General features: G+C 56.8%; 1 protein-coding gene across 1 annotated transcript; it reads left to right on the top strand.

Moving 5' to 3' along the window:
* On the top strand, nt 1-25,008 carry LAPTM5 (lysosomal protein transmembrane 5). The gene is made up of 8 exons (XM_026516846.4): nt 1-187; nt 15,370-15,463; nt 16,175-16,251; nt 17,801-17,932; nt 18,593-18,715; nt 20,174-20,269; nt 22,213-22,305; nt 23,593-25,008. The coding sequence occupies exons 1-8, from the start codon at nt 101-103 to the stop codon at nt 23,680-23,682; spliced, it is 792 nt and encodes a 263-aa protein (XP_026372631.1). The 5' UTR covers nt 1-100; the 3' UTR covers nt 23,683-25,008.
* The last annotated feature ends 1,520 nt before the right edge of the window (nt 25,009-26,528 follow it).

Genomic DNA, 26,528 nt, shown 5'->3' with positions numbered 1-26,528 from the left:
GAAGGAAGTGAGGAGGGCAGCCGGCAGCTTCCCCTTTTCTGCCCTGCTCCGGGCGCTGCGCTCTCCCTGTCAGTGCCTAGGAGCAGGGGACGGCGGCACCATGTCCCCCCGCACCGCTGCTGTCCGCCAGACCTGCTGCTGCTTCAATGTCCGCATCGCCACCACCGCCCTGGCCATCTACCACGTGGTGAGTGTGCGAGCGGACGCGGGAGGCTGTGCGTGTGTGCATGTGTGTGTGCGTGCGCGCGTGTGTAAGAGGGCCCCGAGCTACGGACCACCCGCCACAGTGGGAGGACCGCCACCCACCACCTCCCCGTGGGACCCTGGACAGATCTCTTCCCTGCTCTGGGCCTCAGTCTCCCCCTCTGCCAAACTGGGAAGGGGCCCTGCAGCCGCCGCCGGGGTAGAGCAGGGCTGGGAGAAGGGGCCTTGTTCCAAGCGAATGGAGCTCAACGACTCCCGAGACTCAGTTTCCGCCTCTGTAAAATGGCACAAAAATAGCAGCCATAAGGTTCAAATGGAACAGCAGCCTGGAGAGGGCTGTGGAAGGCAGGAATGCCTGCAGCACTGTGGGCTGGGACTGTTGCCAGGCTATGGAGTCGGACCTGCTTCTTCCTGCGGGGGGCCTGGGCCGCTGGCGGGGAGGAAGGTGAGGCTCTCCCCTGCGCTCCTAGTGGGAAGGGAGGGGGCTGGATCCTCTTGGTTGACAGCTTGGCACGCCACTGCCCTCTCTCCACCAAAGAAGACTTGAGATCTTGTGCTAATGGGTAGGATGGCTTGCTGGGCCCACGCTCCGGAGGGGGGCGGCCCAGCGGTTCCCCTCTGGAAGCTGGCATGCACAGCCCCGGGGTGGAGCCTCTGTCTTCTTTGAATGCACAGTGACTCTGGGTGAACCACAGCCCCTTGGGGCCAGAGGCGCCCCGCTCTGTCTCGGTGGGTGAAAGTCGGGGTCTCTGCTCAGTCCTGCCCAGACCCATTCCCACCCCCCCCACCCCCCACCCTGCGGCCCACCACACAACTCCGAGCCACACCCAGCTCCCCCAGACCCAGGTGCCTTCCTCCTGGGGTGACTCAGGGCCTGTGTTTAACAGTTCTCTCATGAGCCTAGAAGGCCTTCCTCAAAATTAGCCTGAATCTGGCATTCTGGGGGAGCTGCTGTAAACTGCTTAAGCCTGGTTGCATCTGCTTCCTGTCTGGGGCTGGGCAGGCAGGGCTGCGGCCGGGGCCCCGGCCTTCCGAGGGGCGGTGCACCTCAGCGTTCAGAGCACAGGCTCTGGGTCCACGCCTGTGTGCAAATCCTGGCCTCACCGCTTCCTAGCTGTGCAGCCTTGGGCTGCTTCCCTAACCTCTCTGAAGCCCGGTTTCCTCACCGAGAATAGTACTACCTCTCTGATAGGTCTGCTGTGCGGAGCAAGGGAGTTCCTATCCACACGGCGCGTGAGCAGCGCCTGACCAGAGGGAGCGGTTGTTATCAGAGTGCGTCACATGCAACGGCCGGGGTCCGGCTGTCAGACCCCAGAACGCTGGCTGGTTTTGGGAGCTGCTCAGAGGTCGCCTTGCCTGGACCCTGCCAGCGTGAGAGTGATCCTGAGAGATGGGAATGGCACCTTGGCTGTCCCCGCACCAGATCCTTAGGGCCTCTTCAAGCTCTGAGATTGTGGAATGTTCTCCAAAGGACAGTGATGGACGCGGAGGTGTCCCTGTGGGAGGCGGGACCCTGGGCCCTGACCCCAGCTCTGCCACTAATTGGCTGTGTGACCTGGGACGACTTTCTCTTTTGGGCCTCAGTGTTCCCTTTGTAAAGATGACGGGTGGGGAGGGGGACTGGCTCAGAGGGTTCCAGCTCCACCCTGTTTGCGGGCCAGACAGGTCGCAGAAGTGAGCGTGGTGGGGCAGACGGACGGCGCTGACCTGGGGGCCCCAGCCTGCGTCTCTCTGGCAGCTGGTCTCTGCTTCCACTGGCTGTCGCCACCAAGGAATGCAGGCCCGGGAGCTGCTCTCCTGACATTTAGAGAAGCAGGAAACACAGGCTTTTATTCACATTTTCTGATATATTTCTGTATCGGTGACTGATTCAAGGTGAAAAAGATATCCCTGCGCTGGCCAGACCGAGTCCATACGCAGGCTGCCTGGGCCCGGCTGTCCCGCACAGCATAGACTTTGTGACTCTTGAAGTTTCTTCTTGATCCCACTGTCTGAGGTCCTCATCTGTCCCTGGTGAAGTGACATCAGTGCCTGCCCACAGAGCTGGAGAAAGTGTGGGCAAGTGATCAGGGAAGCCTTCTTGGAGGTGGTGCCATTGGTGGACGTGTGGAGTTTGCTTGTGGGGAGTATGGACGGGGAGGAACAGGTGCGCTAAGTGTAGAGGCTGATGGACGGTGGCTTGCGTAGGGGACACTACCCAGACCAACCTGGAGGCTTCAGCTTGGGGTGCAGGCGGTGATAGGGGCTCAGAGAGACAAGCTGAAGAGTCTGGACCTTCGCTGCAGGGCACTATGGATGTTTGGGGCTGGAGGATTCCTTGTCGCAGGGACCCAAGTGCACATTGTAGGGGGTTGAGCAACATCGTTGGCCTCTATCCACAAGGTGCTGGTAGCACAACCCCTGAGTTGTGATAACCAAAACTATCTCCAGACATTGCCGAATGTCCGCCGGGGACAGAATCACTCCCAGTTGAGAACCACTGTCTGTAATGTGAACCATGGGGAGCCATGGGATGTTCTAGAGCGGAAGGCAGGAGAACAGAGGAGAAGCCCGGAGGCTGTATGCCCGGCCGAGGCGGTCCTCTCTGGGGTCCTTGGTTGGTTGCAATGAGGGATCATCGTCTGGAGAAGCCTCTGTTCCTTCCCAGAAAGGGCAGGGGCTGGGTGGCAGGTGTGCTGGCAGGGTTTCTAACATCTGGATGGAAAAAGAGAAGCTGCTGTCCAGATGTGTCGATGGTCCAGATGATTGTCGTCATCTGGAGCCAGTCATGGGTGACGACTGCACAGTGAGAGCTATTCCTGGACTTGGCCTCTCTGGGGAGGGTTAAATTGGGTCTTTGGTGTCCTAAGACAGCGCTACACTTTTTCGGTCATCGGGGACGTTCTGATGGGAGGACCCTCCTGTGTCCAAGGGCTGGAGGGCCTCCCTCAAGGTCCTGCTGGGTTTGTGTAGAGGGTTTCCTCGGTCCCAGGTGATTTCTGACTCAAACTTGCATGTGTAGGGGCGTCAGAGAACTATCTTTCTTTCTTTCTTTCAAATGATTTTATTCATTTATTTGAGGGAGACAGAGAGAGAGACAGAGCATAAGCCAGGGAAGAGGCAGAGGGAGGGAGAAGCAGACTCCCTGCTGAGCAGGGCACCTGACGTGGGGCTCAATCTCAGGACTCTGGGATCATGACCTGAGCCAAAGGCAGACGCTTAATCGACTGAGCCACCCAGGCGCCCGCAGAGAACTTTCTTAGATTGACCTCTTTGGCCCTGGCTTGTCTGACAACCCAAAGTACGTCCTAAGTCAATGGCAGGAGGGGGGGTTCCCCAGAAGACCCTTTAGCCCAGAAATATCTCCTTCCCTCACTTCTCCCCTCCAAGATGCCTAGAATTCCATTAGAAATGTGTTGCCCAGATGAAAAGCTTACACCTGCCAAGGAGGGAAGGAGGCTGATGCTGGCTGTCTCTGGGTTATAGGGTCGTGAAAGCTCTAATTTTTTCTATACTCTTGTATTCTCTGTATTTGGTATAATGAGCATGTATTACTTTTTTTAAAAGATGATTTTATTTATGTATTTATGTATGTATGTATTTATTTATAGTATGAGCAGGGGGGAGGGGCAGAAGGAGAGGGAGAGAGAATCTTAAGCCGGCTCTGCACTGAGCAGGGAGCCCAGTGTGGCGCTTGGTACCAACGACCCTGAGATCATGACCTGAGCCGAAATCAAGAGCTGGACACTCAACAGACAACCACTTAGCGCCCTGAGTGTATACTAAAGTAAACTTAATTTTAGAAAGGTTTTGGGTTTACAGAACTATTGCGAGCACAGTACGGAGTTCCTGCACGTTCCTCACCTGGTTTGCCTGGGGGCGAGCATCTTAGGTCACATTTCTCACAATCGGAATCCCCCTCAACAGCCTAACTCAAGCCCACGCTTTACTCCGATTTTCGCAGCTTTTCCCTAACAGCTTTTCTCCGTCTCAGGATCCCATCGAGGATACCATGTCACATTTAATCCTCATGCTTCCTCAGGTTCCTCTTGGCTGGGACAGTTCCTCAGATTTTCCCTGTTTTGGGTGACCTTGACAGTTTGGAGGAGTACTGGTCGCACATTTGCGCAAACATTCATCAAAGGGGACTCGTCTGATGGTCTTCTCTTGGTTGGCCTTGGGTGAAGTGTTACCGGGAGGGAGACGGCGGAGGTGAAGGGCCGTTCTCAGCACACCCTGTCAAAAGCGTGGACTCCCGACGTGGCTTATCACCGTTGATGGTGACCTTGATCACCTGGCGAAGGTCGTGTTTGTCAGGTTCCTCCCCACTGCCCCTCTCCCCACCCTCCATACTGTCCTTTCTGGAAGAGGTCACTGAAGGAGTGGAGAATTATTTCTTGAGGGCAGACAAGCTGCGTAATATTTGAGATATTTGGAATTTCTCATGGAAGGTTGACCTGTTCTCCTTATTTGTTGTATTATTTACATCAGTAGAAACTCATGGATATTTACTTTATACTTTGGGTTATAATCCAATGTTTATTTATTTGGTTACTCCAGGACTACTTTTTAAATTGGCAAAACAAAAAAAGGAGAGCAACCTCTCTTATGTAAAGGAGTCTGTCTGTCCTTAATGCAGAGAAATTCTGCAACACGCTTTCATTTTCTGGGCCGAGCCCTGGGCCCGGGTCCGGGCCTGGCACCTCCGTGGCCTGTGCCTCCAGGGGCTCCAGGCCTGAGGAGAGCCGTGAGAGTGGCTTCTCTGGACCCCACGGGCGCACAGATGAGGGGAGGCCCCGGAGTGGAGGCGGGGGATTCAGGACCGGCTTCTTGGAGGAGGCCGGTGTGGGCGTGCTGAGGATGAGTGGGCCTGTGCTTGGGGCTGCTGGGGAGGGAGCAGCTGGAGCAAAGCCTCGGGGAAGGGAAAGACCCCGTGCTGTCTGGAACACTGAGACCTTCGTTTCGTAGAGCTGGGGGTTAGGGAAGGATGGCGGTGAGATGTGGTGGGGGAGGCTGGACCGAGTTCCTCATTTCTTTCAGGCTTCGGAGCCCAAAGGATGGATGTCTGCTTGGTCCAATCCTCTCCTTTCAGAGATGAGAAAGCAGGGGCCCAAGAAGGTTCCTGGCTTGGTCCAGGTCACAGGGAGGTGGGGCGGCGGCTTGTCCTAGGTCACCGCTTCCAGTACACAGGTGTGGGGAATGAGCCAGTGAGCGAACAAATGAATTCCTTACCTGGCCCATGGGCTGGGGTGGCCCGCCTGTCTGGGAGGCCCTTCCCTCAGCCAGTCTTTGTTTCTTCTTTATGGTCCAGCTCACAGGAAGCTTCCTCCTCCAGGAAGCCCTCCTGATGTGTCCTTCCCAGACTCCCAGGGGTTCTTCTTTCTGCTCCATTTTGGGATTGGAAATCAGAGCACCGTCTCCATCGCTAACTTGTGATGCCGTCTGGGCCTCAGTTTCCTCATCTGCTACCTGGGGTCAGGAGTCCCTGCCTCAAGGGTGACTGCTTTGAGGTATTGAGCTGACGTGGCGTCATCGGAGTGAGGGGCTGCAGGCCAGGGCCCAGAGTGGGCTGGGGGAGCAGACCACACCTGTGAAAGCTCATCTGTTTAGGGCTTAAAAATAGGCCCCAACTGCCAGGTGGGGAAAGTCCCAGATGAAAGTCTGTTAGAGCCTCTGTCTTCACGCCCGATGCCCCCATGTAGGGCAGAAAGGCCTCAGTCTGTGCCCTTCTCGAAGGTGTGAAGAGGCCGGGGGTGGGGGTAGGCGGGAGTGGGGGCCCCTCCCCAGTGCCACGGCCCGGGGGCCCTGGTTGGAACTGAGTTACGCTCCTCATCTCTGGGTTGTGCACCCCACCTTCTAACTTACAAACTGCTGGAGACCCACACAGCTACGTGTGGACACCGTTGGACCCACTGGACCAAGTGGGGCCTGCACGCAAGGTCCCCTGGGGGCAAAGGGAAACATTTCCTGGGGCACCGGGCCTGGAGGGCTGAGGGATGGATGTCTTTGCCCTGTGAGGTGGGTGAGGCTAGGCCAGACCCCGGGCTGGGCCTCGTCCTCTCCCCACTTCCTGGTTCTCAGGCCCGAGGGAAGGGAAGGAAGGGGCTTCTGGGAATGGGACGTGGGTGCTGGTCCCAGCCTTCAGGAATCACCTGGGTTGCAAGGACCCACTGCTGTTAGAGGGCCACAGCTAGGGGAGACACCATTCCTCCCATTCAGACTGGCCCCCACAACTGGCGAGTGGAGTCTGGGGGGCCACTGACGCTTCTCGGTCACCCCCCTGACCCCGAGCACCCCAGGAAATGAGGCTTTTCTTTCGAGCCCAGGGCAGCGGGCCTGGAACCCAGACTTCACTCTGTGCGCACTGCAAGGCCTGCGCTGGTCTCTCATGGGGAAGGGGGCCGCAGAAGCCAGAAGCCCTAACGAGGCAGGAAGCCGAGCATGAGGCTATGCCGGGGAGGGTGCTGGCTCCCTGCCCTTCCAGCCACAGCCCTGCTGTGAGCCCAGGGCCTCCCTCCCCCACCCCCAGCCTCAACGTCCTCCCCTGGCACACGGGGGCCAGTGACGCTGAATTGCAGGGTCATTCCGAGGCTCACACCCAGCACCCCATGAGCACCCCACAAATGGCAGCAAACCCGGGAGCCCCCATTCGGCAGAGGAGAAAAGATGTTTGGAGAGGCCCGTCGACCAGACCGTGGTGGGGAGGGCACACTTCTTGGCAGTGACAGGGGTCGGGGTCACCTGTGAGATCCAGGGGCGTGGCTCATAGAAACATGGAGCCCTCACGTAGGGACGCAGTCTCAGCTTCACCTGCAAAGTGGGGAGAAAATGGGACTAGCAGAACTTGCCTCACAAGGCTGAGGTGAGGGTGAAGAGTTGCGGGTGTCTGAGGAGGCCCTGGCCTCTGCTGCGTGCCCCGTGGTCATAGCAGTAGCCATCATGGCGGGCCTTTGCTCCGAAGGTGAAGACGGAATTGACGGTTTTGGGGAATAGTTTGGATGCAAGGTGTTTCCCCAGATACTCAGGAAGTGGAGGATGATGGGGGTTTGGGCCAAGTCTGGAGAATGACTCTGAGTCTCCCCCATGAGGGGCTCCCCATAAGGGGAGATTTGATGACCCCCCACCAATCACTGAATGGCAGAGGCCCCTGGGATTCACTGGGCCAGGAATTTCACAGAAACGCTTGCCATCCTATCTTCTTTCAGAGGGGCTCGGTCTGGAAGGGCAGAGGGCAGAGGGCGGGCCTTGCTGGGCTGTCACATGTGCGGGGTCGGGGGTCTCTGCCCAGACAGCCAGAGCTGTCTACGGACCAGAGCGAGCTACTCCCCAAGCAGTTCTCCTGTCATGGCACTTCTCCTTCTTCTTTTTAAAAAATTTTATTTATTTATTTGAGAATGAGAAAGTGAGAAAGAGAGTGCACAAGCGGGGGTGGGGGGGCAGAAGGAGAGGGGGGGCAGAAGGAGAGGGAGAAGCAGGCTCCCAGGACTCCGGATCATGACCTGAGCCGAAGGCAGATGTTTAACTGACTGCATCACCCAGGCGCCACCCCCCCACCCCTTTTAAAGATTTTATTTATGTCATGGCACTTCGTACGCTACAAGGCAATAAACCGAGGCACACGCCATCTGAATCGTGTTCTCTGGGAGCTCCCCGCCTTTGGACAAGCTGTCCTTTCTGCCTGGAGTGCTCTTTCTCCTGGCTCTGCTGGTCCCAAAGCCACCGCCCCTGTGAAACCACCAGTTCCCCCACGTCTCCTGTATCCCTCCACCAGCCCAGCCAGACGGCAGCTAACATTTCCTGGGGGTCAACTGGGTGCCTGGCACGTGGACGACCCCCAAGTCGCAGTCCCCAAGAGAAACTTCTGGCAGTTTCCTGAATGGGGCTTGCCCACTTTTGCTTTTGCTCCTGCCCTTCCCTCTGCCTGACACACCCTTCCCACTGCCCCTTTGGGAGAAAACTTCAAGACTGACTGCTTGGAGCCCCTAGTCCTGGATCCCCAACTCCCAATATTCACCCCCATCCCAGGGCGGCTCCCCACTCCCAGCTCCTGGGGCCCCATGGACCATGTCTTCTGGCCTGGAGGCCTGGAAACCTGATTTATCTTTGTGATCTCCAGGGCCCAACACGGAGTAGGGGCTGGCTAATCTCTCTTATTTTACTTTCGCAAACTTTTTCTTGATGCGACATTTACATACCACAAGCACACATCTTGATGAACTTTTTACAAAGTGAACACACCCGTGTAACCTCCATCCAGACTGCGATATAGGACAGGACCAGACCCAGAGGTCCCTAGTGCCCCCTCCGCATCACCACCCTTGCCCCACTGGCCTCTTCCATCGTAGGTTCTAGAACTAGGCAGGAGTGAGATTACAGAGCAGGGGCTCCTTTGTGTCTGGTTTCCTTCTCTCAACACTGTGTGCGGCCAGCTCACCCCCCCACCGCCCACCGTGGTATTTCATTGCACAAACATATTACCGTGTATTTGCCTATCTGTGGGAGGGTTGCCTCTAGTTTGGGGCTGTTACAACTAGAGTGGCCATGGCCGTGGGGGGCGTGTGATTTGGGGTCCACACACAAGCACTTCTCCTGGTCAGCGGGTCTTTCTGAGTGGGTCCGTCTTCGGTAGCAGACACATGTCACCTCATTGGCTCCTCAACGGGCAGCCTCGCCAGGGGGTGGATCCTTCTCTCTGTTCTACAGATGAGGGAACTGAGGCACAGAGAGGTAAAGTGGCCAGGTGGAGCCAAACAGTGGGGGGAACGGGGGTGGGAGGGAGGACAGCAGGGCAGCAGCCTTGGTGGGGGGAGCTTGGCCGGGGCCTCAGCTGAGCCCGAGCTCCTCTGGGAGGGCCCGGCCGATGATATCTGGGGTTGGCTTGCGAGGTGGCTGGGGAGAGAATGCTGTGGGGGAATGGCCCCCACCCACTTGCCTTGATAAGCCTCCACAGGAAGTATGGGGTGGCAGAGGAGAGGGTGGTGGAGGAGAGCTTCCTCTTGACGTTGACGCCTCTGGTTCTCTTCTCCCATCCTCCACCCAGACAAGCCAGGGGCCCCTAGGGAAAGCGGAGTGGGCGGGTGAGCTTCAGGGAGGGTGTGATGATGATGACGAAGACGAGGACGACGACGATGATGATAATGGTTTAAGTGTGCAGCAGCCTTTGGGTCGCAAGGCCACTAGAGCCGGAGGACACAGGGTCAGGTGGAGTGGTCCTGAAAAGGGAGAGGGGCAGGAAGGGGTGCGCACTTGGGACCCACTTCCCATTTTGCAAACTGCGTTATCTGTCGGGGAGGGGTGGAGGACATGCCCGGGCCTGGCTCCTTGCACAACCCCTGTCAAGTCACACCCACGCCCCTGCTCTCCTCTGATGTCAGTGGGGGGACGATCTGACCTCAGAGATTCACCAGGAGCAAATAAAGTAGAAGGCTAGGAAAGGGCCCCCCACCGGCAGGCACCTAGTAGGTGCTCACCGAGGGCTGGGTCTCTGTAATTGGTGCCCCCTGGCATCTCAGAGGGTGGGGCTCTGTCCACCTGCTTTGAAGGGGGGAGTCCTGAGCCCCAGGAGGTCCAAGAGGGCGGGCCCACCTTCTTGGACTAGAGAATGGTGTTTGAGCCCCAGATTCGGGGATTTCGTGTCACCACCACCATGATTGTCATCACCGCCATCATATCAAGATGTCACCACGGTCGTCAACATCAGCAGCAATGTCATGGCCCAATTCTCACGGCAGTCAATTACCACTTCCCAGCATGCCCGCCGGGGTTCAGTCTATTACCATCGATCACCCTGCCGCAGCCTTGGTCACCTCTATTCCCGCTGCCCGTGTCATCATCACCGTCACCGCCATGCCAAACCCAGCCACATGGCAGCCAGTCCCCACCTCCCAGCACCATCGCCCCCGTCAGCCCCACCCGGCCAGCATTTTGTCCGCGACATTCAGCCGGGGCATCGCCAGCATGATGGCCCGGCCACGTTCAGCAGTGCCCCCATTCCTGCCACCGTCCCTGATTTGGCCGCCTCTAGTTCGGCTCAAGCTGTTGGTTGTCCCTCAGAACCGCCAGACAAACATATAGAAATTCTCCCGACTTCCCCCACTGCGGGGCTGCGGGAGGTTGTGTTCGTTATTGAGAAAGAAGAGACGGGCTGGGCATGGGAATGGGAACTGAAACCGGGAAGAAGCAGAGGGAAGAGGTACAAAAGGGGAATGGAGAGTAGGGGTGACGGCGGGGTGGGCAGAGCATGGTCAGCACCGATGTGGTCTTGTTGTCTGACCACTGTCGTCAGGACCGAGGCCGATTCTTGCTCTGCAGCCAACTTCCCACATGAACTTGAGCTGGTCCCTGCGTCGCCCTGGGTCTCGCTTGCGCACTGGTAACATCCACTCTCTCGGGGAGGTACATTCCTGCCCACGGACTTCCCTGGATCTGCTCTGGCAGCCTCTGGGCCTCTGCATATGGTGTTCCTTCTCCCGGAAATGCCTTTTCTCATCTCTGTTGGTAACTCCTACTTATCCTTCAAAACCCTGCTCAAACTTTTCCTATTGTGCAACATTCCCTGAGTTTTCCGGATGGGGGCAATCACTCCCTCATCAGGGCCTCATAGCCTTCTGCACGCCCCTTGTTGTGACTCTGAACACACTGGTCACCCGTGGTTTCCCCCGGGGACCATGACACCTGCAGGCCAGAGCAGGGTCAGTTCTCTAGACAGGGCCTGGAGCCCACATGTGCTCCGGAGTATTTCCTGGATGAAGAACAGAAGGAGTGAAAGGATACCTACACAGATCAATGAATGCTGCCCGAAAGTGTTCATTTACGGAGCACTTGCTGTATGCCTGGCTCTATGCTAACGTGTCTTTTGAACTGACAGCAATCCTGCGAGGCGGGTCTGGTTATTGTGCCCATTTCCCAGATGAGGAGACAGGCTCAGAGAGGTTAGTGGCTTGCTCAGGGACACAGAGCTTGGGTTGGGCCCAGGACCACTCAACCCACACACCCCAGCTCTACTCTGCACGACCTTGCTGCTGAAGAGGGAAGGCAGTGAGCGAGCGACACTGTACTGGGGGGGGGGGTGAGTGGCTGCTGTCGCCTGGGCTTGTGGGAGGAGAGGAGTCCTGGCCTGTCCCGGGAGATCGTGGGTCACTGGAAAATGTAGCTGTTTGTCCTGGTGGGTACTGGGGGGGGGGGGGGTGACGGGCAGGTGAGGTCCTGGGGCCTGGGACATCTGGACGCCGGGGGGCTCAGGGCCTCTCCCAGCATACACCGCAGGTAAGCCAGGTACTTTCCTGGAAGTACAAAAGCTCTTGGTTAGGGACGTGGGTGGAGAAGTGAGAGCCTCCTGATGGGCAGGGCGCAGCTCCGGGTGGGCCACCCTGGGTGGCCTCGGTGTGAGATGCTATAGTTTGCAAGAGTTCAATCATCCCAGTGGCCCTGGGTGCAGATGGGGGTGCCTCTCCTCATTGACCAGAGTAGGTAAACTGAGGGCAAGGCGGAGCCAGGAACTGGCCAGGGTTACACAGCCATGAGGCAGGGGGGTGGCCTCGTGCCCCAGCTGCCAGTGCCTGAGTGGGGGCGGGGCGAGGTGTCCAGAGCTGCCTGGGGAGGGTGGGCAGGTGATTGGCAAGACCAGGGGCTAGGCGCATTCAGCCCTGGGTGGAGCCACGGAACCTCGGGCCATAGGCACCAGGGTTCAGATCCCTGCTGGGCCACGTGAGTTCTCCTCTCTGAGCCTCTGTTTTCTCATCTGTAAAGTGGGGAAATGTTGCTTCTCTTGCTCGGTTTTGGGAGACTGTGATGTAAGCCTGTGTGTGCGGGTCTGAGCGCACAGTAGGTACTCAATAAATGTCAGTTCCTCTCCATCCCATCTCCTAGGGAGCTGAGACTCCTTTCTCCCAGATTGAGGCTGGTGTCTTCTGCCGAAGGTTAGGGGCCAGCAGAGGGTCTGAGGCTGATTCTGCGGTTGTCTGGCTCTGAGACTCGGGGCTCGTGCCTGCCTTCTACGGGCCTCAGTGTTCTTATCTGGCAAACGGGGACAGAATTCTCTCCCTCCCCTTCCAGGACTGTTGAGAAGGTAGAAATGCAGGAAAGGCTGAGCCTCGTTGTGAACCCAGGTGGTTTTTACAAGAAGAGGGCTACTTCTGGCACCTGGTGCCCTGGGAAGAAGCTGTGGGGAGAGAAGGGGTGGTGCCCCTCTGACTCTGCCGGGGCGCTGGCATGGGAGCGGGAAGGGGGGCAGGCTTCAGGCAGAGGCAGAAGCTTGGGAGGTGCTGGAAGGACAGTGGGGGCATCAAATCTAGGGCCCACTGGCCTGGGCTTGAATCCCGGCCCTACCCGTTACAAGCTGGAGGCCACAGGCAAGTTAATGGACCTCTCTGAGCCTTGCTCCCCTCGTCTGTGCAGTGGGGGTGGGAGTTCAGAACAGTCCCTTCGCTGGGTTTGGGAGGATCATTGGGTTGGTGAGGCTAGCTCACCTTAGTCAGGGTGTACAAAGGTCCCTCCCCTTCTCTCCCCTTCTCTCCCCTTCTCCGGGTCATAGGATATGGGGGCGGGGAGGTAGGAGGCGGGTACTGGGAGGCTAATGGCAGGATCACAGGCGCAGTGGTGGGGCTGTGAGAGATGTTTAGGGCCAGAATTGAGGGGTTGGGGACAGCTGTGCGTTGGCACTGGTCTCCGAAGTGGGGTGATGCCTGAGATGACAGTATTAGAATTCCCCAATTTTTCAACTCTATTCTTTATTAACTTCTGGATCTGTTTGTGTGTGTGTGTGTGCGTGCGTGTGTGTGTGTGTGTGTGTGTGTGTGTGTGTTATGATGTTCGTAATAACCAGAACAGTAGCACGTGCATATAATTTCGAAAGAAATGTAGAGGAGTGTGTTCACAAGGTTTCACTGACAAAGGTGTATGATCAAAACATCCGCACCGTCTGGGGTACAGGCTAGTGGGGGCTCTGAAGTGTTTTGGGGAGTGGGGTGTGAGCGAAGGCTCCAGGAGACCGCTGGGGGACTTGGACTCCAGTCTCCACTCTGTCCCCAACTTGCCGTATGTTCTTGGGCAAACCACCTAACCTCTCTGAGCTTATCAAACAAGCAGAGGGCGCTTAGAAAATAAGTGGACAGAGGCTCTTTCAAGCAACTGGAGCTTGGGATTGTCTGATTCTGAGCTTCGTTCCAGATCTCAGACAATTCTGGATTCTTGGGACTTTCCAAAATCTTCTCTTGCCACACCTGGTAGATACTCATGTGCCCTTCTAAGTGCAGCTGCGTCTTATCTGTGCTCTGCTTGCATCCCCCCAGGGGTGGGGAGCTCACCCCCCTCGCAGGATGCCCTGTCCTGTCCGGGATGGACGTGCCATCTGCCTCCCTTCCTCTTTCCCTTATTAAAGGTGAAATTGGGGAGGAGAAAGGCTGGAGCCCCAGGCTTCAGGGGCTGAGGAAGCAGCTTTTCTCTCTTGGGGCTGTTTCCTGTGGGTGTCAGCCACAGCCCCCACAGCATCTGCCTTCCGCTCGGAGCTGCTCTCAAGCTTTTTGATGAAACAAAGCCTGTTTTGGTTCACCCTGCACCAGGTAGAGGGGGCAGCTAGAGCGAGCTTGCTTTCTACCCCCTCCCCCCGGCACCCTGCTCCTGGTACCATTCTGCCACCCCTTGTAAGCTCACAACAGCCAAAAGCGGATTGTGTTTGCTGAGCACCCACTGCAGGCCCCGGGCTCAGCGCCCTGCAAATACAGTGCAATTTAATCCTTGCTAACTCCAGCAATCGCCAGTTTCCAGATGAGAAAACTCAGAGAGGTGAAATGACTTGCCCAAGGTCGCATACTGACCTGGATTCAGGTCCATCTCTGTGTGACTCTGGAGCTCAGCTCTTCATCACTCTTCTGTGCTATCCCTTTGTGCCCCTTGAACAGAACGTAACATGGCAGGAAGACAAATTGAGACCTGTGTCTGAGCTAAAAAAACCCCACGCAGCCAGCAAGAGGAAAACAGATGGTGGGTGTTTGGTTGCCTGTCAGCTAAGCATGAATTACTAGTGCAGGGCCTCCCAGAAAGCCAATGTGAACTTCGGCCATATTAAAAGAGGTAGGGCATGCACTACAAGGAAGGAGATAGTCTTGTGATTCTCAGTGCAGGCAGACGGTGCCTGGAGAATTGTGTGAGGTGGTGGGGAAGGGCATGGACACACAGAAGACTGTGAGTTCCCCTGGCTGGAAGTATTTAAATAGAAGCTGCATGGCGCAGGAGTCCCGCGTTGGACGGCGGAGGGCATGGATGTAGTGACCTCTGAGGTCCTTTCAAACTGCAGTTTTGTGGCTGGACTCCCGATGTCACGAGGGCCACAACGCTCAGGTGCATCGGATTTGGATGGGGTATATTCGTTTGTCCATCCACCCATCCGTCCGCCCATCCATCCAATACAGTAGCTAGAGTAGTGAACAAGAGAGACGTAAGCCTTCCCTGCCTGGAACCTACAGTCCAGTGGGGATAATAGCGATCATAATAGTGAGCATAGGTCTTTTAAGTGAATTAATCTATCTGGCCCCACTACAACCCGAGAAGGCAGGTATTATTATCTGCATTTTGCAGATGGAGAATTTGAGGGGCCATGGGGGATGGGCTTGACAGGGCTCCCCGGGGAGTCACGGATCAGGCAGGTGCTGCCAGGCCTGTGTTGGTAATTCCCAGAACCTGAGGCTCTAGGATGCTCGGATGCTGTGACTAAGATCCTATAATGTCCAAAGCCTGTTGTCGTAAAAGGGGGTGCAGAAGAGCGGCCCAGTTACCGGTGGGAGCTCTCGGCCCCCCCAACTTTGACCTTCAGTGGGCACAGTTATTCTTTTACTGAGCACCGGTGTGGTTCCAAGTGCTCTCCTGGGACGTCCTCACTTACTCCTCATAATAACCCTCTTGGGTAGCTACAGACACTCTCCTCATTTTACAGATGGGAAAACTGAGGCACAGAGAGGCTGAGTAACTTGCCCAAGCTCACACAGCTGGGAAAAGGAAGAAGGAGCTTGAGCTGTCTATCTGTACAGGCCACACTTTATCCAGGATGTTGCGTGGACCCAGCCTTCCGGCTGTCTCCTCCAGGATCCACCTCACAGGACCCCCCGCCCCCGGACTGCCCGTCAGCAGGGTGGGAGGGGGCAGGGGAGGAACTGTGCGGGCCCGACTGACGGATGCTCCGTCTGCCCCCAGATCATGAGTGTATTGCTGTTCATCGAGCACGCGGTGGAGGTGGTCCATGGCAAGGGGTCCTGTAAGGTGTGGCAGACGGGCTACCTTAGGCTCGGTAAGTCTGGGGGACTCGGGAGCGGGAGGGGCAGGTATGGGGAGAGCAGGTGCGGGGAGGGGCCCTGGCTCTGGGCAGACTGGCTGGGGTTTGACGCCCTGCCTCTTCCCTTCTGAGCCACAGGTCTTTCCTCTGCAAATGGAGACCTGGCCCCACCCAAGCCTGTAGGTATGAGAGCAGAGAGGAAGGTGCTTTGCAAACCTAACTGGCTTAGGAAGGTGACAGCAGGACTGACCTACTTACATCTGTCAGTGGGTGCCCACTACCCTGGAGTAAGACAGAAACTCCCCACGGGGGGATCCCGCCCCTGCCGGCCTCGCTGGCTCTGGCCCCTCGCTGGCTCTGGCCCCTCGCTCTGGCCCCTCGCTCCCAGCTCCAGCCGGGCCCACCACACGGAGCTCAGTTCCGTCTCAGCTGCCCGGACTCCTGGTCACTCAGCTCACAGGTTACCTCCTCAGAAGCCTTGCCTGGCCTTGCCCTGGCTAAAGCAGACCCAGGCCGCCCTCCCAGCCTGCACCCCGTGTTCCCCGAGATGTTCTATGGGCTCTCTTTGTAGTCCCCCGAGACTGAGGACAGCAGGAGGGCGGGGCCTGGGCTTGTGCCTCACTGTCACAACCCCCACACCAGTGGTTCCCAAACTGTGGTCCTTGGAACCTGCGTGGGGGTGCCGGGGCACCCCTGGGCCCCTCACCGTTCTCCCTTGCCTTTCAGCCAACCTGGTCTCCAGCTTCCTGCTCATCGCCATGCTCTTTGTCATCAGCTTGGGCCTGCTGATCGGAGTGGTCAAGGTGAGGGCTCGGTCGGGGCAGGCGAGTGGGTGTCAGGACCTGGGGGCTGGCCACGACCCCAGCTACCCTCCTGCCCCCTCTTCTATTCACACCCACTGCGGGGGGGGGGCAGCGCTGGCTGGCAAGAGGGCGGGAGGTGGGTATTTTGGGAGACCCCTCGTTGCACCCTAGAGCTCTTCATGCTTGCTTACAGTTTGGAAAGCATCGTTTCCATACCAGACTTCTCGGGCTGGAGGCCTTGCTTCCGTGCTAACATGTACCCTCCAGGGTGCGGGTGTGCCCGCGCGTACTTTGGTTGTAGTAGCTGGTGACCCACACGCTTGGAAGCTGTAAATGCAAGCAGGGAATGTGGATAGAGAAAAGAGGAAGGGTCATTTCGAGGCGTGGGGAGAGGGGGAAAAACGGGTTTCGTAAACAAGGAGAGGAACCAGAGCTAGGGGAGCGTAGACGCACCCGGCTCAGTTCCACCCAGTGCGCTGGTGAGAGAGAGACAGGCTGTGGCTCAGCCGGCTGTGAAGAGGAACCGGTCCGTCCCTTGGCCCCCAGGCGGCAGGAAGCCGGGGCCTCACTGCACAGCCACCGGAGCAGGACCCAGCAAGGGCATCGTCCTCGGGGAGCCGGTGCCCTGGCACTCGCAGGCAGAGTGGGGCAAGGAAGGATGGGGGGCTGCTTTGGAATGCGTCCACCTTGCCCGCACTGCCCCCATCCCTCCCTCAGCGAACAGCACCCTTGCGGAAGCTCTGGGCCCCAGGGAGTGATTGTACCTTGTGCAGGGTGGGTCCCGGGTCCTCGTGCAGCGAGGCACGTGGTCCAGCTAGAAAAGTGGACCAGGGTGTCCCAGAAGGCCCTGAGTTTGAGTCTTGGCTATTCCGGGGGCCTCCTGAGTGATTTTAGACAGCCACGTGAGAAACCACAAAACCACCCCTTCTGTGATTTTGTCCCCAACGGTGGGTTCATGTGCACTCATACTGGTCACAGTAGTTACTCGCTTGAAGTTGAAGGAGAGGACCTTCAGCCTCGGCCTCCCAGGGCCTCCTACCCTGACCGAACACCCCAAGAGTGGTCCACACCAAGGAGGGTCCCACCGTGGAAGCCGTGTGGGCTTTCCCTGCCCCGCACCGGACCTTTGCTTATGTTGACCCTTCTATCTCCAATACCCTCCCCATGTCCCTCATGGTTCTTTCCAGATCTAGCCTCAGTGTCCCCACCTCTAGGAAGTCCTCTCTGATGCCTCCCATCTGTAAAATGGACACAAAGCCCTTCCCAGTTGGGTTCTTGAAACCCTGCTTCTGGAGGCCCGAGAGCATTTATCTCTATATATGGGGACACTTCCCCGTGTCTCCTGGGACACCAAGACGCCTGGCACTCGCGGCCTGGGTCTTACCTTCTCCCCATCCCAGAACCTCCCTCAGAGGAAGGCATGTGGGTCCACGTAGAACGACCTCAGGCCAGCCGGGAGGGGATGATTCGGGAGAGGGCCATATTCCACAGGGAGGGAGGGAGCTGCCGGTGAGGGGGGCTCCCTGATGGTGCTGGGCCTCTCTTCTAGAACCGGGAGAAGTACGTGCTTCCCTTCTTGTCCCTACAAATCATGGACTTCCTGCTGTGTCTGCTCACCCTGCTGGGCTCCTACATCGAGCTGCCCGCCTACCTCAAGTTCGCGTCCCGGAGCAGCCGGGTTGTAAGTACCCAGCCCTGTCCCATGCCCCCTAGCTGGCCCGCCTGGGGAGGTGGCAGGGGCTCTGTCCCCTGGGGCCCCTCCCTTGTTGACGAGCCTGAGCCCCATCAAATCACGCCAACTTTCTTCCTCTGTGAGATGTGCCCGCGAGGGCTTGCCATCCCCGCGTGTTGGGGGCATTCCGTGAGGAAGGTGTGCACAGGGTGGTCAGCGCATTGTGGGCACTCGGCTCATATCAGCCACGCATGAGTTTACACTGCAGGGAAGGGCGTGTGCCCATTTCCGTGCCCAGCCCCTGCTCTGTCCCTCTGGAACCAAGTGGAAGGAAGGAAGATAAAGTTGATTAAAGCCGACAATGAGCGTCCACAGGGCGGATGCCCGTGACCGAGGTGCCAATACGTGACTCGGCTCCCCGAAAGTTACTTTTCGGACTTTCCCTAACTGTTGTCCTGGAGGAGACTGAGTTGCTGGCCCCGGGCTGGGCATCAGGAGACCCTGGTCGGAGGCCAGGTCCTGCCGCCGGCCCTTGGTGGGAATGTCTGAAAAACGGGCATCCATTTCTTTCTGGGTCCCGTGGTCTGGAAAGGCCCCACAGCACGGGGACCTCTGGCTTAGGGCTTCATGGCTGATGTGTCTCCTTCCTCCTGCCTTTGCCCTCCCGAGGGTCCCTCCAAGGTCCCGCTGATGACCCTGCAGCTGCTGGACTTCTGCTTGAGCGTCCTGACCCTCTGCAGCTCCTACATGGAGGTACCTACCTATCTCAACTTCAAGGCCATGAACCACATGGTGAGTGTGGGCCGGGGGCCCGTCCCCATCATGGGCTGCGTGGCCTTGAGCGAGCTGCTTCCCCTCTCTGAGCCTCCGTGCCTAGGCTGCGTTCCCTAGAGGGGGAGCTCAGGATGTGAGACAAAGGGAAGAAGCCCGGCAGACGTGTGATTTTAGGGTGGCCTTGCCCGATCCCAGAGGGAGCCCTGGTGTGTGAATTGCATTGCTGAAATACGCATTTTTCATGCATGGAGAAAGGGGCGCTCAGCACTTCTCGGTATGGCCCCGAGGCTTCTCTGCACAATTTTCAGGCACTACCCCATGTAACTAAAGAGAATTAGATGACTTCTCCAGGTCCTCTGTCTACACCCCTTGATCATGATAACCAGCCTGGCCTTTATAAAGAGGCGTCCTCAGACTTTTGCAAATCTCCCAATGAACAGCACTGAAGTGTATAATTATCCTACCTTCCGCAATGTGGTGTCATTGTATGAGTCAACACACGTACAATACATAAAAAAACGGGTCATTTCCAGGCTCACTTGTTACCTACATGACTTCTCCCCACACATCAACCTTGAAAAATAACGTCACTGTTCGGATAGAGCCTTTGGCATCGTCTTTGATATAATCGCGTGCTTTGGGTTTAATGTTGGATTTAGTATTTCGCTCTGAAGAGTCTATAAGCGTAACAGAAACTAAACACAGCCCACAGTCTCATTGCCAACATTAGAAATTATTGGGGCAATCAGTAAATGATTTTGTGAAGTTCATGTTTCAATTCTATATATACTCTGAAGGCGTGATGAGACTCTTGAATCAATGAAATATCAAAGTTGAAGAAAGCGAGGACGTCCATCATAAAAACACACACACTGAGAGAAGCAGAAATAAAAACTTTCTCTAAAGAAAAAAAAAAAAAAGAAATAGTGCTCGTTTTTGAGAGCGGTCTAACAAATTCTCCCCAAACGTCGTGAACTTGAAACAATGCACAGTTGCTATCTTACGGTTTCCGAGGACCGGCAATTTGGGAGTGGCTCAGCTTGGCCATTCACACTCAGCGTCTCTCGTGAGGTCTCCCCAGAGATGGGGATGGGGCTGTGGATGCCAAGGGCTTGACTAGATCAGGAGGGCCCCCTCCCAAGATGGCTTGCTGGCTCGGCTGGGGCGTGCCTCCCATGTACGTCAGGACCGGGCGGGTCTGTCAGTGAGCCCAGCCTCTCGAGAAGGGCCCAGGCAGCTGGGGGCCAGGGGCTCCGGCCAGGTAAGAGCCAGCGGGGCGGACATCCGCTGCACCTGCTTGCCTTGGTTTGCTCGCCTGTCACAGGGGGCTGATGGTAGGTAGCGCCTGCCACCTAGGGCCCTGGCAGCGGTCAGCCAGGACCGTGTCTGTGCCACGCCGTGTCATTCCTCCACGTGTGGGCACTGGAAGACTTCCTTGCGGGCAGAGGCGCTGATGGGGCCCTCAATCTGTTGCAGAATTACCTCCCCAGCCAGGAGGGCGTGGCTCACAGCCAGTTCATCAAGATGATGGTCATCTTCTCCATCGCCTTCATCACTGTCCTCATCCTGAAGGTGAGGGGCTCCCCATGCGGCTCTGGGAAGGGGGGGAGCCCGCGCTGCCCAGGCCCTCCCAGCCAGACCCTTAGGAGGCAGGGAAGTCTTCCACTGTCTTCTGCTGCTGCCCTCCCTGCTCTTGGCTCCTTCCTCCAGCCCTCCCACACCAGCTCCTTGGACCCCACTTTGGATTCTTGGGGACACCCCATTGAGAGGGAGGGGATCTGTGAAGACCGCCTGCGTTCAGGTGTCAGGGACTTGATGTGTAACTCAGGGAGACCCTGATCCAGGGAAGGAGGAGCGGCTCTGTCTGAAATGAGATCCAGAAAATCTTGGATATGAGTCCCAGCTCTCCCCTTGCTAGCTGTGTGGTTGCCTTTCGAGTCACTTCTCTCTGGGCCTTGGGTCTCATCTGTGAAGGGGACAGAATTAATATTGTTTTGCCCCTGTCACAGTTTTATGTGAGTCAGGCACCAAAGCGTAGAAGAGTCCTGAGGTTATATGACTAGAGGTTTGGTGGTGTGAAGGAGGGAGGGGAATAGTTTTATTCTTCTCTGAGGTGCTCGGGCCCAGAAGATAGAGTCCCATGTCAGGTCCCCATTCTTAGAGAGATATGACAGACTGCAGAGTGTCAATAGAGGCACAACCAGGGGGGTGGAGAGTAAGAACACTCTGCCACCTGAACGAGTCAAGGAAACCAGGGCAATTCAGCTTGGAAAGAGGTGACTCAAGGAGTCTCCAAATACCCAAAGGACCCTCATGGGGGTGTAGAGGCCAACACTGGGGCCTGTGTCCCAAAGCCCCAGGGATGCTGATGTCGACTTAACATCAGGGTGGATGGGCATCAGAAGGAAGGGCTTTCAAGAGTGTTCTAGTCTAATTGTGAAAGTAACGTAGGATCACTGTAGAAATTTGGAAACTACAGATGAGCAGAAAGAAGGCAGTCAGCTCACCACCCACCACCACTCAGAGAGCAGCACCCCGGATCCTTGGGCGCATTTTCCTCTCAGTCTTTCTGTGTGTGGGGGTGTAACCGGACATCACTGCCTCCTTTTACTGTGGCCCGAGCAGCCTCTGCCGTCACCCAATGCCAGCCTGGAAACGGAACTTCCCTCCTCTGAGCCTTCCCTCAAAGGACGCGCTTAGTGCAAGGGCTTTAGTGAAGGGCAGCGAGAACTTTCCTAAAGGCTTGGGGGAGCCAGCATGGGGCAGGGGGGGCGCCGTTTGACGTCATACACTCTCCTGGAGAGCGACTCCCCTTGGCCCACAGCACAGCTCTGTCTCCCCTGTCCCTCCCGTTCTTTATCCCCCTGGCGGAGGGGGGGGAGTTCTCTCTCTGTTCCTCACTCTGCCTCACTGGCCATCCTCCTCCACCTGCCTCCTACTTCACTCTTCTATAATTCATTTTATTTATTCCTGCCACCTCTGAGTCCCCATCATGGGGTTCCATAAAACAAGAGAACTTCCAGAAGACAGGACCCACCCTCCCTCCTTAGGGGGCAGTTTGAGGGCAGAGAGAGACCTGTTGGCTATTGCTCCTTGAACAGGCCCCTGGGGGCTTCACTGCCCACCCTGGTAATCCCCCCAGTGCTTGCATCCGGTGCTAAGAGAAAGCAGTTGCTTACATCACTTGCCGTCTCAGGAGGCAGTGAGCTTCCAGACCCAGGGGTGGAGAAGAACGATTGGCAGGACCATTGCCAGGGAGGCTGGAGGGGGGCCAGACAGCCCCCAAAGCCCCCTTCTGTGCAGGGTCTGGGGGGCGGTGGAAAGAGCACTACTTGGAACACCTGGGACCGGCAGGTGAGGCGCCCCTCCCCCAGGACAGGGGGCTGAGCAGCAGCAGCCGGGCGCTGCCTTCCGGGCTGAGCAGGGCTGCCCAGGAAGTGCCCAGCATCTGTCCCAGGCCTGCTGGGGCAGGGGACCGGTCTGCAAAGCACAGTCTGCCCCGGCTCTTCCTCCAGGTCTACATGTTCAAGTGCGTGTGGAGATGCTACAAATTCATGAAGTACATGAACTCAGCCGAGGAGAGGAACAGCTCCCAGATGCCGCAGAAGGTGAGCCGGGGGGGGGGGGGGGTCCAGTCCCAGCCCTGCCACTCCCTGTGTCATCGGGGGCATGTCTCTCTCCCTCCCTGGGTTGCAGTTTCTCCCCTTGTGAGATGATGGGAGCAGAAGAAATGTGAAGATCTCTTTCGACTCGGATAGTCTAGGATTCTATTCCCTCATTCATGCATTCACCATCTTCTGCCTCTTACTCTTTGTTGGCATTGTATCCAACCCTGGGGGTACAAAGAAAACGGAGATGCCACCCCGTCCTAGGGGAGTGTAGAGCCCACTTTGAGTCCAAACACAGAGATCTGATTGCAATGCAGTGTGCAGCAAGGGGGAAGTGGGAGCATTGAGGAGGTACCTGGCCTCATCTGGGGTATCAGGGAAGGCTTCCTGGAACGGGTGGCACCTGACCAAGTCTTAGACTTTCAGCTGACACGAGTTAGCTGGGAAAGGGGAAGGGCCTCCTAGGCAGAGGGATGAGGTGGACTTAGAAGCAGCTCGTTGGACACATGGTGGGAAAAGTGCAGCTGGTTTAAATTTCTGGCGTCACTTTCCTCATCTGTATAATGGGGATTGTACTAGCCAAGACTCTTTAGGTTGCAAGTGGCAGAAACCCAACTCAATCTGACTTACGTGAAAAAAGGGTTTATTAGCTCCCAAAACTTGAAGGTCCAATGTAGGTCTGGCTCATGGAGGCTGGCTGAGTTGTAACACCTGGATGTGATCTCATCCTCTCCTTCGCTTGACTCTGTTTTCCTCAGTGTGGGCTCCATTTTCAGGCAGCCATTTCCTCGTGGTGGCAAAGTGGCTGCCAAAACCCCTAGGTTGACATCCCACCCTCTCAGCAACCCCAGCAGAAAGGCCCAGGAGCATGTCTGAGCGACCAGCTTGGGTTACAAGTCTATCCCCAGACCAATGATGTTAGCCAGGGAGGGTGAAGTTCTACTTGAGTGGCCACACTCAGGTCTCATGTCCTACCCCGGATCTGAGGGGTGGGAACAATTCTTCTGAAAGCATGTGGACAGAGAAGTTTTTCCCAGGGAAAATGGTGCATCATTTACACCACAAGGGGGCTTGAAACTGGACAGGCAGAGGCAATTCTGTCCCCTGTAGGAATAGACACTGCACATGTCTCGGCCATGCAGTGTCTAGCGGAGGAAGTCCCCAAGGTGTGCTGGTCATCACCATTATCCATTTTGCCAGAGCTGGGGGTTGGAGCCCGTTGACTCCAGGTTGGAATCCTGGTTCCTTCTGGCCGGTCCTCAGCCCCCATCTCTCTGTTACTCCCAGGTGGTCCTGCCGTCCTACGAGGAAGCCCTGTCTCTGCCGTACAAGACTCCGGAGGGGGACCCAGCACCACCCCCCTACTCAGAGGTGTGACGCCCGCCAGGCCCCAGCCCCAGTGCTGGGAGGGGCGGAGCTGTCTCGCAATCCGCTTCTCCGCTTTGGTGGCCCTTGCGGCCCCGGGTGAACCACCCGGCTGACTTCAGGACAACCCGCTTGTGTCCCCCTCGCTGGCCTGCTTTTCCCTTGGGGCCTGGGAGATGCTCACAACTGGGTCCACTTCAGGCTGAAAGACTCCCTGAGGCTCTCGGAAATCGGTCTAACAACTCTCGGCTTATTGGGATCGGCCCCAACATTTGTTTAAACCATCCGTCATTCCCAATTCAGTGGGTTTGGTTAAACAACTTGCCACTTGACCCGTGTAACCACGTGGCTGACAAATGAAAAGCACGCTCCTCGGTGCAGGGAACTGGTTCGGTCAGACCGCCACTGTCACTTGCCCTGGTTTTGGACAGCTGTCCGCTCACGGGGCAATGCGGCCAAATCACCATCCCTGGGTCCTCCCTGCCAAACACATCCGTCCGATTCCTGCACATTGCTGGTTTCAACAATTATGGACAGCCAACCACCAGTCGATTCAAACCAGGGATAAAATTCAATAAGAACAATAAAAATCAAATTAGCCCCAAACCATTCCCTTCAAGCGAATCCAATAACTGGCTGCCCCCTCTGGTCAATTTGGTACTTCCGAGAGGCTGAGTAATTTCAAGTGCAAATGAAAATGGAGCAGTTGCCCAACATCATCCGGCAGCTACTTCCAGGAAATAACAGGTGTTCCCATCACCGAACGGTCCCGACAAACACACAATTGTTTTGCTGAAGACAGATGATCGTCAGCAGCTGTCAGCCACACACGGTCAGTGTCGTTGCACAATGTGGGGTCCGCGACGAGGGCGGCCTCAGGCGCGGTCGTCTCCAGCAGCGAGCTGCCGCCATCCTACAGCGGTGGCCCATTTGTCACCAACTTGGGCAGCGGTGCCTCCGTTCCGCCAAATGCTCGTGCTTAAGCAGTGACTGAGCCCCGGCATCAGGCGGGTCCGTGGGCTGTGGTCTGTGGACCAAATTTACGTGTGTGTTCGGTCAAAGCATGCCGACTCTATGTGGGCGCGTGTGGCGGTGGTGGCCGAAGGGAAGGTTTGGGTCCCCACACCCCCTCTTTCGCCTGTTTCCCTGTGGGCTGGGCTTGCTGAGGGAGCTGATCTCAAGGCGGAGATGAGACGGCTATGGAGACAGGTTCTCTGGGGCCTGAGAGGGGGGTTCAGAGGGAGAGGGCCGTGGAAGAGGCTCCCCACCGGCACCCCCTTGTTTAATTGCTTTGTGTGGGACGGGGAAGAAGTTTCAATAAAGCAGCACCACGCTTCACTTTGGCTGATGTGGTTCTTAAAATGTGGTGTAGGCAGGGCTGGGGGCTTGCCTCCGTTTCCCGCAAAATGCAAGCATGCACACAGACACACACGCATGCACGCACGCGTGCAGCATTCATTCATTCCAGAAACTCACAGGGGCCACGTCCAGCTACAGTATCATGACCCAGCACTGTTTCTGATCACCGGTCACGGACCACGTAAGTACCCTGATGTCTCCCCAGAGATGGTGTGAAGCCCGCTCACCTGGAGCTGGGTCCTGTGCTGGGTGCTGGGGGGGGGACCGTGATGGGTCAGACTTGCCTCCACTTACCCACAGTCTAGGGTGGGGGAAGACAGACCTGTAAAGGACAATGATAGCCCATGGCCAACACCACGATAAGCAAAGTCCCAGAGACCCCTACAGTCAGCGAAGGCTTTTTGGAGGACCTTTCACCAAGCAGAGCTGAAAGAATGAGCGGGCAGCAGTAAGCAAGGGGGGAAGGATGTGGAGGGCCCCTGCGGAGCTGCGGAGAGGACCTATGTAGGTCGGTGTGGTGGCACGTGGGGATGGGGAGCCTGGCGAGGTCTCGGGCCTGGGTCGTGCAGAGCCTTTGCATTCATGACGGTCCTTTGGCTGTAAGCCCACCTGGCTCACTTCAGCCAAGAAGGGCATTTGCAGGAAGGAGATGGTTGCAAGTCACAGAAACCTTAGTGAGCCAACTTAATTTAAAAAAAAAAAAGGTGGTTGTGATATTTCTTGGCTCACATAAATGAAAAGTCCAGAGATTTCTGGCTTTGGGCATGCTTGGACCTCGGAATCAAATTCTTCGATAATCTCTTTCTCTCTCTCTCCACCTCTGGCCTTCGTCTTCCGAGGCTGAGCTGCTGAGGGCCTGCCTGAGTGAAGTCAGCAGAGAGCCCGAGGCAGCGTGAGTTGGGCTTGGTCACTGGTACTAATGGAGCCTTGAATGCTGCACCCAGGAGCAGGGACTTATCCTGGGATGGGGGAGCCTGAAGGGTTTGGGCAGGGGAGTACAGGGTCAGGCTCTAGAAAGGATGAGAGCAGATGCAGGAAGCCACAAGAGGGCTGAGGAAGGAGTTACCAACCTTCTGGGGTTGTCAGCTTTTCTCGGGAGAGCAGATTTCTTTATGGCTTTTATTGCGCTTTGTCAGATCCCCAAGCAGCTGATACAGTGAAGCTCTAACAGAGACGGGCAACAAGCTCCCATTCACACATGAGGGAATTGAGGCCCAGAGATGTCAAGTGACTTTCCCGAGGCCACAAAGCATTCAGAAATTAGGCCGAGTGCCTTTTTTTCTATTCCAGCGGTGTCTGCTAAGAAGGTCTGAGGCCCCAGCCTGTGTGAGCCCTTGCTTCTTGGGGTGAGCCATGCAAGGAAGCTCCCCAGAAGCTCCCATCAAATGGGCAGTGGGGACAGAGGTGAGGGGAAGGGAGGATTGATCTTGTCTCCAAACTTGCATCCTCATCGAGAGGACGCCAGGGGGCATTGGCTGTGTGTCCTGAGGACCAGATGA

This window comes from Ursus arctos, unplaced genomic scaffold (genome assembly GCF_023065955.2).
Source record: "Ursus arctos isolate Adak ecotype North America unplaced genomic scaffold, UrsArc2.0 scaffold_32, whole genome shotgun sequence".
In the NCBI taxonomy this organism is placed as follows: Eukaryota; Metazoa; Chordata; class Mammalia; order Carnivora; family Ursidae; genus Ursus; species Ursus arctos.
Note: the sequence above shows the minus strand (reverse complement) of the source record. Positions and strands in the feature narration are given on the sequence as shown.